Source organism: Gymnoscopelus braueri, assembly GCF_963280865.1.
Source record: "Gymnoscopelus braueri genome assembly, chromosome: 15".
NCBI classification, from domain to species: domain Eukaryota; kingdom Metazoa; phylum Chordata; class Actinopteri; order Myctophiformes; family Myctophidae; genus Gymnoscopelus; species Gymnoscopelus braueri.
In genome coordinates, this window is record NC_137620.1 from 51,375,459 (window position 1) to 51,392,958 (window position 17,500).

At 40.9% G+C, this 17,500-nt stretch overlaps 1 protein-coding gene across 2 annotated transcripts in view; it reads left to right on the forward strand.

Annotated features, from left to right (window-relative positions):
• Nucleotides 1-1,067: 1,067 nt before the first annotated feature.
• Nucleotides 1,068-17,500, forward strand: part of LOC308101956 (phosphatidylinositol 4,5-bisphosphate 3-kinase catalytic subunit alpha isoform) — a gene marked incomplete at its 5' end in the record, with an annotated part of 43,774 nt that continues 27,341 nt past the window's right edge. For both annotated transcript variants that reach the window (XM_080451509.1, XM_080451510.1), the window contains 6 exons: nucleotides 1,068-1,152; nucleotides 7,848-7,951; nucleotides 10,054-10,164; nucleotides 12,233-12,284; nucleotides 13,722-13,931; nucleotides 14,921-14,988. In XM_080451509.1, coding sequence (XP_080307635.1) covers nucleotides 1,068-1,152; nucleotides 7,848-7,951; nucleotides 10,054-10,164; nucleotides 12,233-12,284; nucleotides 13,722-13,931; nucleotides 14,921-14,988 — 630 coding nt within the window. The remainder of the gene's footprint in view (nucleotides 1,153-7,847; nucleotides 7,952-10,053; nucleotides 10,165-12,232; nucleotides 12,285-13,721; nucleotides 13,932-14,920; nucleotides 14,989-17,500) is intronic.

Sequence of the window (17,500 nt, forward strand, 5' to 3'; positions counted from 1 at the left end):
GATCAACCTGTCTGTGTGATGAACCTGTCTGTGTGATCAACCTGTCTGTGGGATCAACCTGTCTGTGTGATCAACCTGTCTGTGTGATCAACCTGTCTGTGTGATGAACCTGTCTGTGTGATGAACCTGTCTGTGTGATCAACCTGTCTGTGGGATCAACCTGTCTGTGTGATCAACCTGTCTGTGTGATCAACCTGTCTGTGTGATGAACCTGTCTGTGTGATCAACCTGTCTGTGTGATGAACCCAATGCAAAGCAGCTTAAAGGAATTAAACTTAAATGAAAGGAATCATGAATCCTGACTCCATGTTTATATATATATATATATATATATATATATATATATATATATATATATATATATATATATATATATATATATATGACTCCATGTTTATATATATATATATATATGACTATATGACTCCATGTTATCTCTTTGTTTTTGTCTCATTGCTGAGACAATAGTTTAATATGTAAATATATATGTATAATAATAATATAGTTTAATATGTAGAGGATTAAACTATGTAAATAATAATATAGTTTAATATGTAGAGGATTAAACTATGTAAATAATAATATAAAGTCCTAAATGTTTGAGGTTTTAAACATGGTTTAGCTCTTGTTTAGATGAAAGGTCTCATATTAACTTTAATGAGTCAAATAGAACGTTGTCATAGGAACCAGACAAAGACACTGAATTCAACACTTCATGTGGGTTTGACTGATGGTTCAAGTTGTTACATTAACATCTTGAACCATAGCATCTCTGAAGGGAACATTAGCCAGAAATTGCAGATTTACAAGCTCACAACACGCTTGTAGATCTGCTATGTTTTGGCAAAAATGGATCTGGTGAAGAGGGAAAACAGAGCAGACCAAGTACAGAGCCAACAGTCTTAGTATTGAGGGTTTAAGTGTTTAAAATGTATGAAACAAACTAATGACACGTCTGTCTGTCTGTCTGTCTGTCTGTCTGTCTGTCTGTCTGTCTGTCTGTCTGTCTGTCTGTCTGTCTGCCTGTCTGTGTCTCTAGGTGCTGAGCAGTGAGACAGCGTGTTGCCATGGCTCCCAGGCCGTCGTCGGGGGAGTTGTGGGGTCTGCACCTCATGCCCCCCCGCATCCTGGTGGACTGCTGCCTACCTAACGGTCTGTCAGATCTAATATATACTATTATATCTATCTGTTTACCTAACGGTCTGTCAGATCTAATATATACTATTATATCTATCTGTTTACCTAACGGTCTGTCAGATCTAATATATACTATTATATCTATCTGTTTACCTAACGGTCTGTCAGATCTAATATATACTATTATATCTATCTGTTTACCTAACGGTCTGTCAGATCTAATATATACTATTATATCTATCTGTTTACCTAACGGTCTGTCAGATCTAATATATACTATTATATCTATCTGTTTACCTAGCGGTCTGTCAGATCTAATATATACTATTATATCTATCTGTTTACCTAACGGTCTGTCAAATCTAATATATACTATTATATCTATCTGTTTACCTAACGGTCTGTCAGATCTAATATATACTATTATATCTATCTGTTTACCTAGCGGTCTGTCAGATCTAATATATACTATTATATCTATCTGTTTACCTAACGGTCTGTCAAATCTAATATATACTATTATATCTATCTATATCTGTATAGAATCCACAAGACCAACCATGCAGACGTCTCCTCTGTCATTTAATTAGTTCATCAATCCATTATCCAAACATTCTCTCTGCTTCAGACAAAACATTCTCTCTGTTTCAGATAAACATTCTCTCTGCTTCAGACAAACATTCTCTCTGCTTCAGACAAAACATTCTCTCTGTTTCAGACAAAACATTCTCTCTGTTTCAGACAAACATTCTCTCTGTTTCAGACAAACATTCTCTCTGTTTCAGACAAACATTCTCTCTGTTTCAGACAAACATTCTCTCTGTTTCAGACAAACATTCTCTCTGCTTCAGACAAACATTCTCTCTGTTTCAGACAAACATTCTCTCTGTTTCAGACAAACATTCTCTCTGCTTCAGACAAACATTCTCTCTGTTTCAGACAAACATTCTCTCTGTTTCAGACAAACATTCTCTCTGCTTCAGACAAACATTCTCTCTGTTTCAGACAAACATTCTCTCTGCTTCAGACAAACATTCTCTCTGCTTCAGACAAACATTCTCTCTGTTTCAGACAAACATTCTCTCTGTTTCAGACAAACATTCTCTCTGCTTCAGACAAACATTCTCTCTGTTTCAGACAAACATTCTCTCTGCTTCAGACAAACATTCTCTCTGCTTCAGACAAACATTCTCTCTGTTTCAGACAAACATTCTCTCTGCTTCAGACAAACATTCTCTCTGCTTCAGACAAACATTCTCTCTGTTTCAGACAAACATTCTCTCTGCTTCAGACAAACATTCTCTCTGCTTCAGACAAACATTCTCTCTGCTTCAGACAAACATTCTCTCTGTTTCAGACAAACATTCTCTCTGTTTCAGATAAACATTCTCTCTGCTTCAGACAAACATTCTCTCTGTTTCAGACAAACATTCTCTCTGCTTCAGATAAACATTCTCTCTGCTTCAGACAAACATTCTCTCTGCTTCAGACAAACATTCTCTCTGTTTCAGACAAACATTCTCTCTGTTTCAGACAAACATTCTCTCTGCTTCAGACAAACATTCTCTCTGTTTCAGACAAACATTCTCTCTGCTTCAGACAAACATTCTCTCTGCTTCAGACAAACATTCTCTCTGTTTCAGACAAACATTCTCTCTGTTTCAGACAAACATTCTCTCTGCTTCAGACAAACATTCTCTCTGTTTCAGACAAACATTCTCTCTGCTTCAGACAAACATTCTCTCTGCTTCAGACAAACATTCTCTCTGTTTCAGACAAACATTCTCTCTGCTTCAGACAAACATTCTCTCTGCTTCAGACAAACATTCTCTCTGTTTCAGACAAACATTCTCTCTGCTTCAGACAAACATTCTCTCTGCTTCAGACAAACATTCTCTCTGTTTCAGACAAACATTCTCTCTGCTTCAGACAAAACATTCTCTCTGCTTCAGATAAACATTCTCTCTGCTTCAGACAAACATTCTCTCTGCTTCAGACAAACATTCTCTCTGCTTCAGACAAACATTCTCTCTGCTTCAGACAAACATTCTCTCTGCTTCAGACAAAACATTCTCTCTGCTTCAGACAAACATTCTCTCTGCTTCAGACAAACATTCTCTCTGCTTCAGACAAACATTCTCTCTGCTTCAGACAAACATTCTCTTTGCTTCAGACAAACATTCTCTCTGCTTCAGACAAACATTCTCTCTGCTTCAGACAAACATTCTCTCTGCTTCAGACAAACATTCTCTCTGCTTCAGACAAACATTCTCTCTGCTTCAGACAAACATTCTCTCTGCTTCAGACAAACATTCTCTCTGCTTCAGACAAAACATTCTCTCTGCTTCAGACAAACATTCTCTCTGCTTCAGACAAACATTCTCTCTGCTTCAGACAAACATTCTCTCTGCTTCAGACAAACATTCTCTCTGCTTCAGACAAAACATTCTCTCTGCTTCAGACAAACATTCTCTCTGCTTCAGACAAAACATCTGACAGTATGTCTACACCTACAGTAGGCTACTATACGGGTCACACAATGGACCATTAACATCTCTATAGTCATCACAGTATCTCTATAGTCATCACAGTATCTCTATAGTCATCACAGTATCTCTATAGTCTATAGTCATCACAGCATCTCTATAGTCATCACAGTATCTCTATAGTCATCACAGTATCTCTATAGTCATCACAGTATCTCTATAGTCTATAGTCATCACAGTATCTCTATAGTCATCACAGTATCTCTATAGTCATCACAGTATCTCTATAGTCATCACAGTATCTCTATAGTCTATAGTCATCACAGTATCTCTATAGTCATCACAGTATCTCTATAGTCATCACAGTATCTCTATAGTCATCACAGTATCTCTATAGTCATCACAGTATCTCTATAGTCATCACAGTATCTCTATAGTCATCACAGTATATCTATAGTCTATAGTCATCACAGTATATCTATAGTCTATAGTCATCACAGTATCTCTATAGTCATCACAGTATCTCTATAGTCATCACAGTATCTCTATAGTCATCACAGTATCTCTATAGTCATCACAGTATCTCTATAGTCATCACAGTATATCTATAGTCTATAGTCATCACAGTATATCTATAGTCTATAGTCATCACAGTATCTCTATAGTCATCACAGTATCTCTATAGCCATCACAGTATCTCTATAGTCATCACAGTGGCCCTCATTTATCAACGCGGCGCAGCCCAAATAATGGGCGTATTTATCAATATATCCTGACGTGGGCTTTATCCTACCATACGCTGAAATCTCACGTCTGGTAGAGAGCAGTTGTTGACTTTGGCTGCACCCGTTTATTCCATTCTAGACCTGCGGAGCAACATTGTCTGACTGTCTGACAGGCATCTGGACACATAATCCACTCCTAAATGTATATCTACACTAATAAATAATCCCTGTGAAAATATAACATTTTATAAAGTAATTTAAACAAACTGCTTTAACAGTCATTCGGTTAAGCTTGCAGATCTGGCTGCATTGGCTATTTTAAAATAGCAGATCTGCAAGCTCACAACGGGTCGCATCACGACGCGTTGTGAGCTTGTAGATCTGCTATTTTCAAAATATACGAGCACTTCTGCGAGCGCATTTTCGGGACTCCCGAACATCTTTTCATGGACAGTGAGGTGTACAAACTTACAGAAGCTTGTCCATTGGTATGGAGTTATGTCATAGAGAGTTTTGAAGACTACAACCTGGCTGGGTTAACGATATAAACCCGACGCTCCAATCTCTTATTAACGTGGCGGCACGGAATCACTGCAGCCTGCCCGAGTCTGACTGCTTTATTTTAGTGTAACTCGAACGCGCAATGCTCGGTATGGGGTAAATAAATTAATATGCAAACGTATTCCATTCATGGCGATGTGATTGGTATCATAATATGTCATTCATGTAGGCTACAAGCCTACGTGACAAAGATTGTACCGCTACGGATTACATGAAAGACACAGTTGGGCGTGTGTGTGTGTGTGTGTGTGAGAGAGAGAGAGAGAGAAAGAGAGAGAGAGGTGTGTGCGTGTGCGTGTGTGTGACTTGACAGGCAGCGAGGCGAGGCGAGCCGGCGAAACTCTTTCTTTTCGGTTCTTCATGTCGTAAAATCGGGGTGTTTCCAGAATATTTAAGGGCGTGTTATTTAAATGACGCTCGGTTTCAGCCGTGACATTTATCAAGGCTGGGACCAAATGTACGCTCGGATCGGCTGTGTAGGATTCGTTGATAAATGTGCACTTCGACGTTGGCGTAGGGCCGAATATATGGAAAAATATACGCCGGTTTATACGCTCCGTTGATGAATGAGGGCCAGTATCTCTATAGTCATCACAGTATCTCTATAGTCATCACAGTATATCTATAGTCTATAGTCATCACAGTATCTCTATAGTCATCACAGTATCTCTATAGTCATCACAGTATATCTATAGTCATCACAGTATCTCTATAGTCATCACAGTATCTCTATAGTCATCACAGTATCTCTATAGTCATCACACCAAACGGGTCTTTCAGATTTTCAGATCTAAAGTTTGCAGGAGTGCTCCGTTTTGAACAAAATGCCTTTTTCTTTTTTTTATCCCACGATTTTGTAAGCCTTTTGTTTCCACCCGGTGCCAATTTTCTGTGATCCTGGGTGCTACACTCCCCCACAGCCTAGGGAGCCCAGGGCCGAGCTCATGCCTCCTTCAATGCATGAGAGCCAACTGACCTTCTTATCACCTGACAGGGGAGAGTTTCCCTGGTAGAACGTAGCTTCTTATCACCCAATCTGGGAACCCAGCGCCAAATGAAAAGGAAAAACAGCCCCCTCTGCTGTTTTTGACTATCTCAGTTGGCTCTGGGAGGAAGAAAACGTAGCACCCGTACGCAAGGAAACCAGGGTTTTGGTCTGCCTTCAGCGCATCACTTCCGGTGGTGCGACTATGTTTTCATTCCCACTAACAATATTTCTACACGGAACACTAACACCACTTCTCCAGAGAACATGGATCGTTTTGGTTATAAGCCCACTTGTTTCTATGATGAAAGAGCAAGTTAAAATGTGAATATCTTTCCGTGGTTTTGTCTGCTCCGAGGACGCTATTGTTAAATGAGTTTCGGTTTGTTCTCAGTGGGAAGCGAGAGCAGAAAGTAAATCGCCCACTACATTTGATTGGGTAAAGCGTGGCCTGCTTCCTGATCTGAAGGCACGCCCACTTTTACACGTTATGACGAACCCCCCCCGACAGATTCAAGCGGAGAGCAGAATCTGTTTTTGAGAGATTACTTATCACCTGACAGGGGAGAGTTTCCCTGGTAGGACGTAGCTTCTTATCACCTGACAGGGGAGAGTTTCCCCGGTAGGACGTAGCTTCTTATCACCTGACAGGGGGGAGTTTCCCCGGTAGGACGTAGCTTCTTATCACCTGACAGGGGGGGGTTTCCCCGGTAGGACGTAGCTTCTTATCACCTGACAGGGGGGGGTTTCCCCGGTAGGACGTAGCTTCTTATCAACTGACAGGGTTCCCCGGTAGGACGTAGCTTCTTATCACCTGACAGGGGGGGAGTTTCCCCGGTAGGACGCAGCTTCTTATCACCTGACAGGGGGGGGTTTCCCCGGTAGGACGTAGCTTCTTATCAACTGACAGGGTTCCCCGGTAGGACGTAGCTTCTTATCACCTGACAGGGGGGGAGTTTCCCCGGTAGGACGTAGCTTCTTATCACCTGACAGGGGGGAGTTTCCCCAGTAGGACGTAGCTTCTTATCACCTGACAGGGGGGAGTTTCCCCAGTAGGACGTAGCTTCTTATCACCTGACAGGGGGGAGTTTCCCCAGTAGGACGTAGCTTCTTATCACCTGACAGGGGGGAGTTTCCACCGGTAGTAGGCTACACTCCTGATTATCTACTGTTATATACTGTTATATATATATATCTAATATCTATCTGTTTACCTAATGGTCTGCCAGATCTGATCTACTCTCCATCCATCCATCCATCCATCCATCCATCCATCCATCCATCCATGGTGTGTAACCATTTCACAGGTTTTCTAAATGATCTTGTAGGACCTTAAAGATAAGACTGTTTGTACCCTCTTAGTAATGTTTATATTATATGTGTTCTTTAGTAATGTTTATATTATATGTGTTCTTTAGTAATGTTTATATTATATGTGTTCTTTAGTAATGTTTATATTATATGTGTTCTTTAGTAATGTTTATATTATATGAGTTCTTTAGTAATGTTTATATTATATGTGTTCTTTAGTAATCTTGCTTGTTTTCTGTATGAGGACTACGGATGGAAACTAGCATTCTTCCTAAATCCGGCGTATTTACTTTGCATTGTATGTGCAGGCGTTCATTAATATATTCTGTCCCTCCCAAATAAACGTATAAATAAAATAATAACGTCATGTATTGTGTATTACAGGTATGTTAGTGTTGTGTAGAAGTGTGTAGTGTTGTACTAACATAATGTATTGTTTATAACAGTTTATGTTAGTGTTGTGTAGACGTGTTTACTGTTTAGTGTTGTTCTAACACAATGTATTGTGTATTACAGGCATGTTAGTGTCATTAGAGTGTGTAGTGTTCTAATAAGTTACATTATAATGGTTGTGTATTACCGGTATGTTAGTTTCATTAGAATGTGTAGTGTTGTTCTAACATAATGTATTGTGTATTACAGGCATGTTAGTGTCATTAGAGTGTCTCAGAGAAGCTCCGTTGACAAACATCAAACAACAGCTGTTCTCTGAAGCCAGGAAGTATCCTCTGTACACACTGTTACAGGTACTACACACCTAACAGACACCCATACGATACACCACAACGTTAAGATACTCATGTACCTGTCAAACTACTTCATAAAAGTCCACAATCACAACACCAGAGGTAGCTCCACTGATCACGTCCAACCCAGATTTGGCACAAACAAGGGGTTGAACTCGTTCTCCTGCTATGCCACCAAAATGTGGAATGCCCGTCCAAAAGTAGTGAAGGAGTGTAAAACCCTACTCTCCTTCAGAACTGCCCTAAAGAATACTTCAGGAGGATGCAATTTAAACTGGCCCCTGTATGGAATCATAACATTACATTACATTACATTACAGTCATTTAGCAGACGCTTTTATCCAAAGCGACTTACAATAAGTACATTCAACATAGGTAGGTAACGAAACTACTAATCACCAGAAGTCTTAAGTGCATTTCCTGCAAAAACAAGCAACCAAGAGTATACCTAGCGCTAAGGTAAAAGTGCAATATATCAGCTACCTACTTTCTTAAACAGATGAGACAAAATAGCTAAATAAAATGAGCACGAGCTAAAACAAATAAGTGTATCGACTAAACAAGATCCAATAAAACAATACAGCAATAAAACAAGAGTTCGTACAACTAGTTAACAACAAGTAGGTCAGGCAAAGAGGAAGGGTAGTGTTTCCTGAAGAGGTGGGTTTTCAGCCTGCGGCGAAAGATGGGCAGTGACTCTGCTGTCCTGACATCAGTGGGAAGTTCATTCCACCACTGTGGGGCCAGAACAGAAAAAAGTCGTGACCGTGTCGATCGACCAGAAGGACCCTTGAGTGACGAGGCAATAACCTAACCTCTCCTTAACTGTTTACTGTATATATTTTTAGTTTTTCTTATTTTCTAAACTGTTTTTATGATGTTCTGCATAGTAGTGTATATGTCACAGTACGTTTGGAGAACCAGTACGATTGAAGACAGAGCGCTCGTTTTTAGGCACGGGGCTTCGGGGCGATGCGGGGCTTTTCGAGACAGGGTTTATTAGCGAGGCTCGCGAGGAGGAGGAGCTCCTCCTCCTTCTCCTTCTCCTCCTCCGTGTGTGTGTGTGTGTGTGTGTGTGTGTGTGTGTGTCAGGGAGAAACTAAAACAAAAGCCAGCAGAACACAATAAAAGTATCTTAACAGTCCACCTGATTCGAATGCTATCTGCATTGAATGGGGAAATAGGCGAGTTTATTAGACCTTTGAATGGGCGAAATAGGCGACCTACTTACCTACCCACGATTTATCAGACCATTCATTGGGTGTTATCAAGACATACTAACCTACCAACTGACATGACTTAATAGTTCAGTTTAGGTTTCGCTTTTGGTTTTGGACCCTGACGGAGGCGCGCAGTCACAGGCGAACTGTCACCCCGTGAAGGACCACAGAGGGAGCTAAGGCGACCGAGTTGCCGTCCTGAACGGTGTGACGTTCGCCTGTGCCTACTCAGCGCCGTTTGAGTTATGTACCGATAGGCACAGAATCGTAAATATTGTTGTGCGGACTGCTCCGCCTCCAAGTAGGTCAGTAGCTCCTGAATGAATGGTCTGATAAATCGCGGGTAGGTAGTAGCCTATTTCGCCCATTGAAAGGTCTAATAAACTCGCCTATTTCCCCATTCAATGCATTGATAGCACTCGAAGCCGGTCACACACGCGCGCACGTGTGTGTGTGGTCGCGGCAATATATGCTTGTGCACAAGCCTGGCTTGTGGCTCCCTCTAGTGTTGCTTCTACAGAATTGCTGGGTGGGTGGTAAAAACGAGCGAGCCTTCTTCAATCGTACTGGTTCTCCAATCATACTGTAACATATATATGTCTGTTATTTAATGTGCTTTATTCTGCAAACTTCTAATAAGTATTCAATCGAACACACACACACACACACACACACACACACACACACACACACACACACACACACACACACACAGACACACACACACACACACACACACACACACACACACACACACACACACACACACACACACACACACACACACACAGACACACACACACACACACACACACACACACACACACACGATTGGATGGTTCAGATCTGACCCTGTGTGTTCTTCCCTGTGATTGGCCGCAGGAGGAGTCGTGCTACATCTTTGTGGGCGTGACCCAGGAAGCGGAGAGGGAGGAGTTTTATGACGAGTCACGGAGGCTGTGTGACCTTCGCCTGTTCCACCCCATTCTCAAGGTCATTAAATATACTATACAGTATGTAATATACATAATATATGTATATACAGTATAAATGTATATACATGTATATATATACTGTTATATAATGTTCCACCCCATTCTCAAGGTCATTAAATATACTTTATACAATTTATATATGAATATAAATTCATACAGCTCTGAAAGTGCACATGCACGGACATGCGCGTGTGTACCCGCGTGCGTCTACCTCGTGTATCCATATATATACATATGTATATATATATATATGTATATATATATATATATATATATATATATATATATATATATATATATATATATATGTAGCACCCCGGTACCGTGTTGAATGGAATAAACGGGGCGCTTGAGTTCGTTACCTTTTACTTTTTAACCCTGTATTTATATTATAAACCACAAGGCTGATGAACTTGACAGTAGACCTATTTCAAATAATTCTCTCAGACAACACTTTAAATGTAAATCAAATTTATTAGGGTTTGTTAGTTTTACAAAATATTTTTTACCCTTTTTTAAAGTTTACATGAAATAAAAACATGAAATAGACATACAACAAATAATGATACCGAAGGTAAACCTTTGTTTAGAAAATACCAGTAGGCCTTAGGCCTTTTAAACCTGATTAAATCAAATGAACTCTACCTAATGTAAAGTGAGAACCTTAATTGTCTTCACAATTTAACACCAAAATCACACTTGACTTGCGTAAATCAAAATATCAAAACCCAATTCAAAATGTTTACATGTCTTAATGCAAAATCCCTGTTACCTTGTTTCAAAGAAAAACATACAGGCTATCACTATTCCTCAATAGCAGATACAGTACACAGTGGGCCCACACACGTGCACACGCACACATCCACACAAAACAACAAACGTTGCAGGCCTGATGGTGGTGATGGTGGAGCGATGGGTCGATGGGTGACTGAGTCCTCAGTCCTCTGTCCTTAATGACAAACGAGCGCACAAAAGTCTTTACTCACAGTTCAGTTCTGTAGAATATTCGTGAAGTGATAATGTTTGTGAGGTGAAGCAAACAGCAGGAAGGTACAATCCTCGTCAGGAATACACTCCAAACAGTCCTTAAAAATCAGCAATGGTGTCCTCGTGTTGAGCGACTAACTGACTTTTTTCCCTCAGCACAAACACACTTTTACACTCACTTAAGACTTTTTATAACTCAAACATGTCATACAAACTGCTAGAAATAGGCACTGTGCCTCAGAACAGCAGCAGGCTTCAACTTGGCTTCTGGTATAATCCAACCTGTGTCAGGTCAAACACTCAGGTCATACAGGTGAATACTCTTTAGCAATCATCCCCCTCTTTTATAATCTCTCCCCCCACTCTTACAATTGAGAAATCCCCAATCAGCACACATCACTTGATCATACATCCACAGAATGAAAAACATCAAAGACAAACATCAATTACCTCATTAACTACTTCTAGTTTACTCTTTGCTCAGTAAACTCAGCAACACTGGCACACCTGTTTTACATGACTACTCGTTAATGTTTTTTTTCCACTGTCTCTCCAATGAATTTAACCTTTTAACACACCATGACATGCACTTTTAACATAAGTCTTTTTCCAAAACCTATTTATTTAGAGATCTATTTATGACGGACAACTATTTATTAAAGGCATACATTTTTAACTTAGTCAACTGTTTTAGAATGACTTGAACTCTATGTATTAGAATAGGGCTAAGGGCATGAACTAATCACTGGGCTGTGCGAAACACTCTTCGAAACAAAGCATTGCATTGTGGGGGTTTGCCTACAGAAGCCGTGAAGGGAGCTGATAGGCCCTTCTTCATGTCAATCAATCAACTCACCTTAATTCAAGTGACAGATGCCAGAAAAAAACGGAGGAGTTTTGTGATTTGTGTTTATAAATATTTTTCTATATTTAAATGAGTATTTTTAGGGGTGTGTCAAGTGATCTACTGTTAGATGAAGATCTACCTTTTGGGCTCGTCTTATACTGCTCATACTATAAGTCCTTATTAAAACAATAAACAATACATCTAAATACTCTTCCTCCCTCCCATCATAAAGGTCATTGAACCAATAGGAAACAGAGAGGAGAAGATACTCAACAGAGAGATAGGTATGTACCTGTCTGTCTGTCTGTCTGTCTGTCTGTCTGTCTGTCTGTCTGTCTGTCTGTCTGTCTGTCTGTCTGCCTGTCTGCCAGTGCCTGTCTGTCTGTCTGTCTGTCTGTCTGTCTGTCTGTCTGCCTGTCTGTCTGTCTGTCTGTCTGTCTGTCTGTCTGCCTGTCTGCCAGTGCCTGTCTGTCTGTCTGTCTGTCTGTCTGTCTGTCTGTCTGTCTGTCTGTCTGTCTGTCTGTCTGTCTGTCTGTCTGTCTGTCTGTCTGCCTGCCTGTCTGCCTGTCTGTCTGTCTGTCTGTCTGTCTGTCTGTCTGTCTGCCTGTCTGCCTGTCTGCCAGTGCCTGTCTGTCTGTCTGTCTGTCTGTCTGTCTGTCTGTCTGTCTGTCTGTCTGTCTGTCTGTCTGTCTGCCAGTGCCTGTCTGTCTGTCTGTCTGTCTGTCTGTCTGTCTGTCTGCCAGTGCCTGCCTGTCTGTCTGTCTGCCTGTCTGCCTGCCTGCCTGCCTGCCTGCCTGCCTGCCTGCCTGCCTGTCTGTCTGCCTGCCTGTCTGTCTGTCTGTCTGTCTGTCTGTCTGCCTGCCTGTCTGTCTGTCTGTCTGTCTGTCTGCCTGCCTGTCTGTCTGTCTGTCTGTCTGTCTGTCTGTCTGTCATGGTGACATGATCTTGATGATGTCACACCTGAGCAGGAGGGTGGGGGCCTAGCGGCCAAAAAAAAGTGGCTAAAATGTTCCTGAATAAAAATAATGTAGTTTTATATTAACTGTACAATATGAAAGTACATTGAAGGTGGGGAAAGAAGCCTATAGGCATTAGCCAGAGCACTGATCAATAGTCTGAGGGTGGAGTGGCCAACCCGGGACGTACACCACAGCGTGGGCGTTTTAATTAAAGTAGTAGGATAAGGTGTAATGTGTCCACCTCTCCACTAGGGTTCACTATAGGCTCGTGTAATAATAATAATAATAATAATAATAAATGTAATAATAATAATAATAATAATAATAATAGTAATAATAATAATAATAGTAATAAGGTGTAATGTGTCCACCTCTCCACTAGGGTTCACTATAGGCATGCTAGTGTAATAATAATAATAATAATAATAATAATAATAATAATAATAATAATAGTAATAAGGTGTAATGTGTCCACCTCTCCACTAGGGTTCACTATAGGCATGCTAGTGTAATAATAATAATAATAATAATAATAATAATAATAATAATAATAATAATAATAAGGTGTAATGTGTCCTCCTCCCCACTAGGGTTCGCTATAGGCATGCTAGTGTAATAATAATAATAATAATAAGGTGTAATGTGTCCTCCTCCCCACAAGGGTTTGCTATAGGCATGCTAGTGTAATAATAATAATAATAATAATAATAATAATAATAATAATAATAATAATAAGGTGTAATGTGTCCTCCTCCCCACTAGGGTTCGCTATAGGCATGCCGGTGTGTGAGTTTGAGATGCTGAAGGACCCGGAGGTTCAGGACTTCAGGAGGAACATACTGAGCGTGTGCAGAGAGGCCATGGAGGAGAGGGAGGGGGGCGGGGCCCACAGCCAGGCGCTCTACGTTTACCCGCCAAACGTTGAGTCATCTCCCGACCTGCCCCAACACATCTACAGCAAGCTGGATAAAGGTTAGCACATTGTTAGCACGTTAGCATCATCATCTGACCTGCTCCAACACATCTACAGCAAGCTGGATAAAGGTTAGCATGTTGTTAGCACGTTAGCATCATCATCTGACCTGCCCCAACACATCTACAGCAAGCTGGATAAAGGTTAGCACGCTGTTAGCACGTTAGCATCATCATCTGACCTGCCCCAACACATCTACAGCAAGCTGGATAAAGGTTAGCACGCTGTTAGCACGTTAGCATCATCATCTGACCTGCCCCAACACATCTACAGCAAGCTGGATAAAGGTTAGCACGCTGTTAGCACGTTAGCATCATCATCTGACCTGCCCCAACACATCTACAGCAAGCTGGATAAAGGTTAGCACGCTGTTAGCACGTTAGCATCATCATCTGACCTGCTCCAACACATATACAGCAAGCTGGATAAAGGTTAGCACGTTGTTAGCACGTTAGCATCATCATCTGACCTGCCCCCTGAGAGGACAGTTTGTTATCCAGTGTCTCTATGGTTGTAAACAGTTTGTTATCCAGTGTTGTGACAGTGTTGTGGACATATGGTTCATAGAGTGTCTCTATGGTTGTAAACAAGATGTTGATGTGATTTTCCACATCCAGCTTGTCTGTAATGAGTGTCGTCTGACTTAATGTTGATGTTTGTAAACCTGGTTTTAAATGTTTTGCTGCAGCCTAGTTGGTTGTTAAGCAACTTCCAAAGATCACATGGTTTGTTTGTGTTTTCTTCAACTTTATCATGGATAAAGTTGGATAAACGTTCACTGTTAGCATGTTGACCACAGGTATTCAACAGGTATGTTTACTAGACTATTCTACAGCCACGCTGATTTGTTAGCATATTTACTGTGGAGTATCCTACAGGTATGCTAATCTATCTGTCTGTCTGTCTGTCTGTCTGTCTGTCTGTCTGTCTGTCTGTCTGTCTGTCTGTCTGTCTGTCTGTCTGTCTGTCTGTCTGTCTGTCTCTCCAGGCAGGTTAATAGTAACCATCTGGGTCATCGTGTCTCCCTCAAACTCCAAGCAGAAATACACACTCAAGGTAAGACTGTGTGTGTGTGTGTGTGTGTGTGTGTGTGTGTGTGTGTGTGTGTGTGTGTGTGTGTGTGTGTGTGTGTGTGTGTGTGTGTGTGTGTGTGTGTGTGTGTGTGTGTGTGTGTGTGTGTGTGCTGATTTTTTAAATTCATGTTAAATTCATGTTGTGTTTAGATTTTAGAAGTCGACTCAGAAGTCGAAAGCTTTATTAGAACGACATGAAGGCTCTGTTCCATTCTGGTTGTTACAATGACACTAATGAGCCAGTGGGTCTCAAAGTGTGGTCCAGGGACCCTCATGGGTCCTTGAGGGGGTTCCAAATGGACCCTTACAGGTCTGTAACTCTGAGAGTGTATGAATGTAACTAAATGCACCCTTAGGGTCTCAGAGCTATGGGGGTCCTTGAAATTAAAAGGTTTGAGAACCACTGTGCTACACTAAATGGAACAGAGCCTTCATTAGAACCACTGTGTTACACTAAATGGAACAGAGCCTTCATTAGAACCACTGTGTTACACTAAATGGAACAGAGCCTTCATTAGAACCACTGTGTTACACTAAATGGAACAGAGCCTTCATTAGAACCACTGTGTTACACTAAATGGAACAGAGCCTTCATTAGAACCACTGTGCTACACTAAATGGAACAGAGCCTTCATTAGAACCACTGTGTTACACTAAATGGAACAGAGCCTTCATTAGAACCACTGTGTTACACTAAATGGAACAGAGCCTTCATTAGAACCACTGTGTTACACTAAATGGAACAGAGCCTTCATTAGAACCACTGTGCTACACTAAATGGAACAGAGCCTTCATTAGAACCACTGTGCTACACTGAATAGAACAGAGCCTTCATTAGAACCACTGTGCTACACTAAATGGAACAGAGCCTTCATTAGAACCACTGTGCTACACTAAATGGAACAGAGCCTTCATTAGAACCACTGTGCTACACTAAATGGAACAGAGCCTTCATTAGAACCACTGTGTTACACTAAATGGAACAGAGCCTTCATTAGAACCACTGTGTTACACTAAATGGAACAGAGCCTTCATTAGAACCACTGTGCTACACTAAATGGAACAGAGCCTTCATTAGAACCACTGTGCTACACTGAATAGAACAGAGCCTTCATTAGAACCACTGTGCTACACTAAATGGAACAGAGCCTTCATTAGAACCACTGTGCTACACTAAATGGAACAGAGCCTTCATTAGAACCACTGTGCTACACTAAATGGAACAGAGCCTTCATTAGAACCACTGTGTTACACTAAATGGAACAGAGCCTTCATTAGAACCACTGTGTTACACTAAATGGAACAGAGCCTTCATTAGAACCACTGTGCTACACTAAATGGAACAGAGCCTTCATTAGAACCACTGTGCTACACTAAATGGAACAGAGCCTTCATTAGAACCACTGTGCTACACTAAATGGAACAGAGCCTTCATTAGAACCACTGTTACACTAAATGGAACAGAGCCTTCATTAGAACCACTGTGTTACACTAAATGGAACAGAGCCTTCATTAGAACCACTGTGCTACACTAAATGGAACAGAGCCTTCATTAGAACCACTGTGTTACACTAAATGGAACAGAGCCTTCATTAGAACCACTGTGCTACACTGAATGGAACAGAGCCTTCATTAGAACCACTGTGCTACACTAAATGGAACAGAGCCTTCATTAGAACCACTGTTACACTAAATGGAACAGAGCCTTCATTAGAACCACTGTGTTACACTAAATGGAACAGAGCCTTCATTAGAACCACTGTGTTACACTAAATGGAACAGAGCCTTCATTAGAACCACTGTGCTACACTAAATGGAACAGAGCCTTCATTAGAACCACTGTGCTACACTAAATGGAACAGAGCCTTCATTAGAACCACTGTTACACTAAATGGAACAGAGCCTTCATTAGAACCACTGTGTTACACTAAATGGAACAGAGCCTTCATTAGAACCACTGTGTTACACTAAATGGAACAGAGCCTTCATTAGAACCACTGTGCTACACTAAATGGAACAGAGCCTTCATTAGAACCACTGTGTTACACTAAATGGAACAGAGCCTTCATTAGAACCACTGTGTTACACTAAATGGAACAGAGCCTTCATTAGAACCACTGTGTTACACTAAATGGAACAGAGCCTTCATTAGAACCACTGTGCTACACTAAATGGAACAGAGCCTTCATTAGAACCACTGTGTTACACTAAATGAAACAGAGCCTTCATTAGAACCACTGTGCTACACTAAATGGAACAGAGCCTTCATTAGAACCACTGTGTTACACTAAATGGAACAGAGCCTTCATTAGAACCACTGTGTTACACTAAATGGAACAGAGCCTTCATTAGTATCATTGTAACACCTTTGAAGGAAGTAAGGAAGAGGACCAATTTATTTACAATATGGCTGCTATGCATAGAGCCTGTTGAAAAGCTAAAACCTCAAATAGAGGTGTGTACATGCAATAAGGTGTACAGTGGGTGTCTATGTG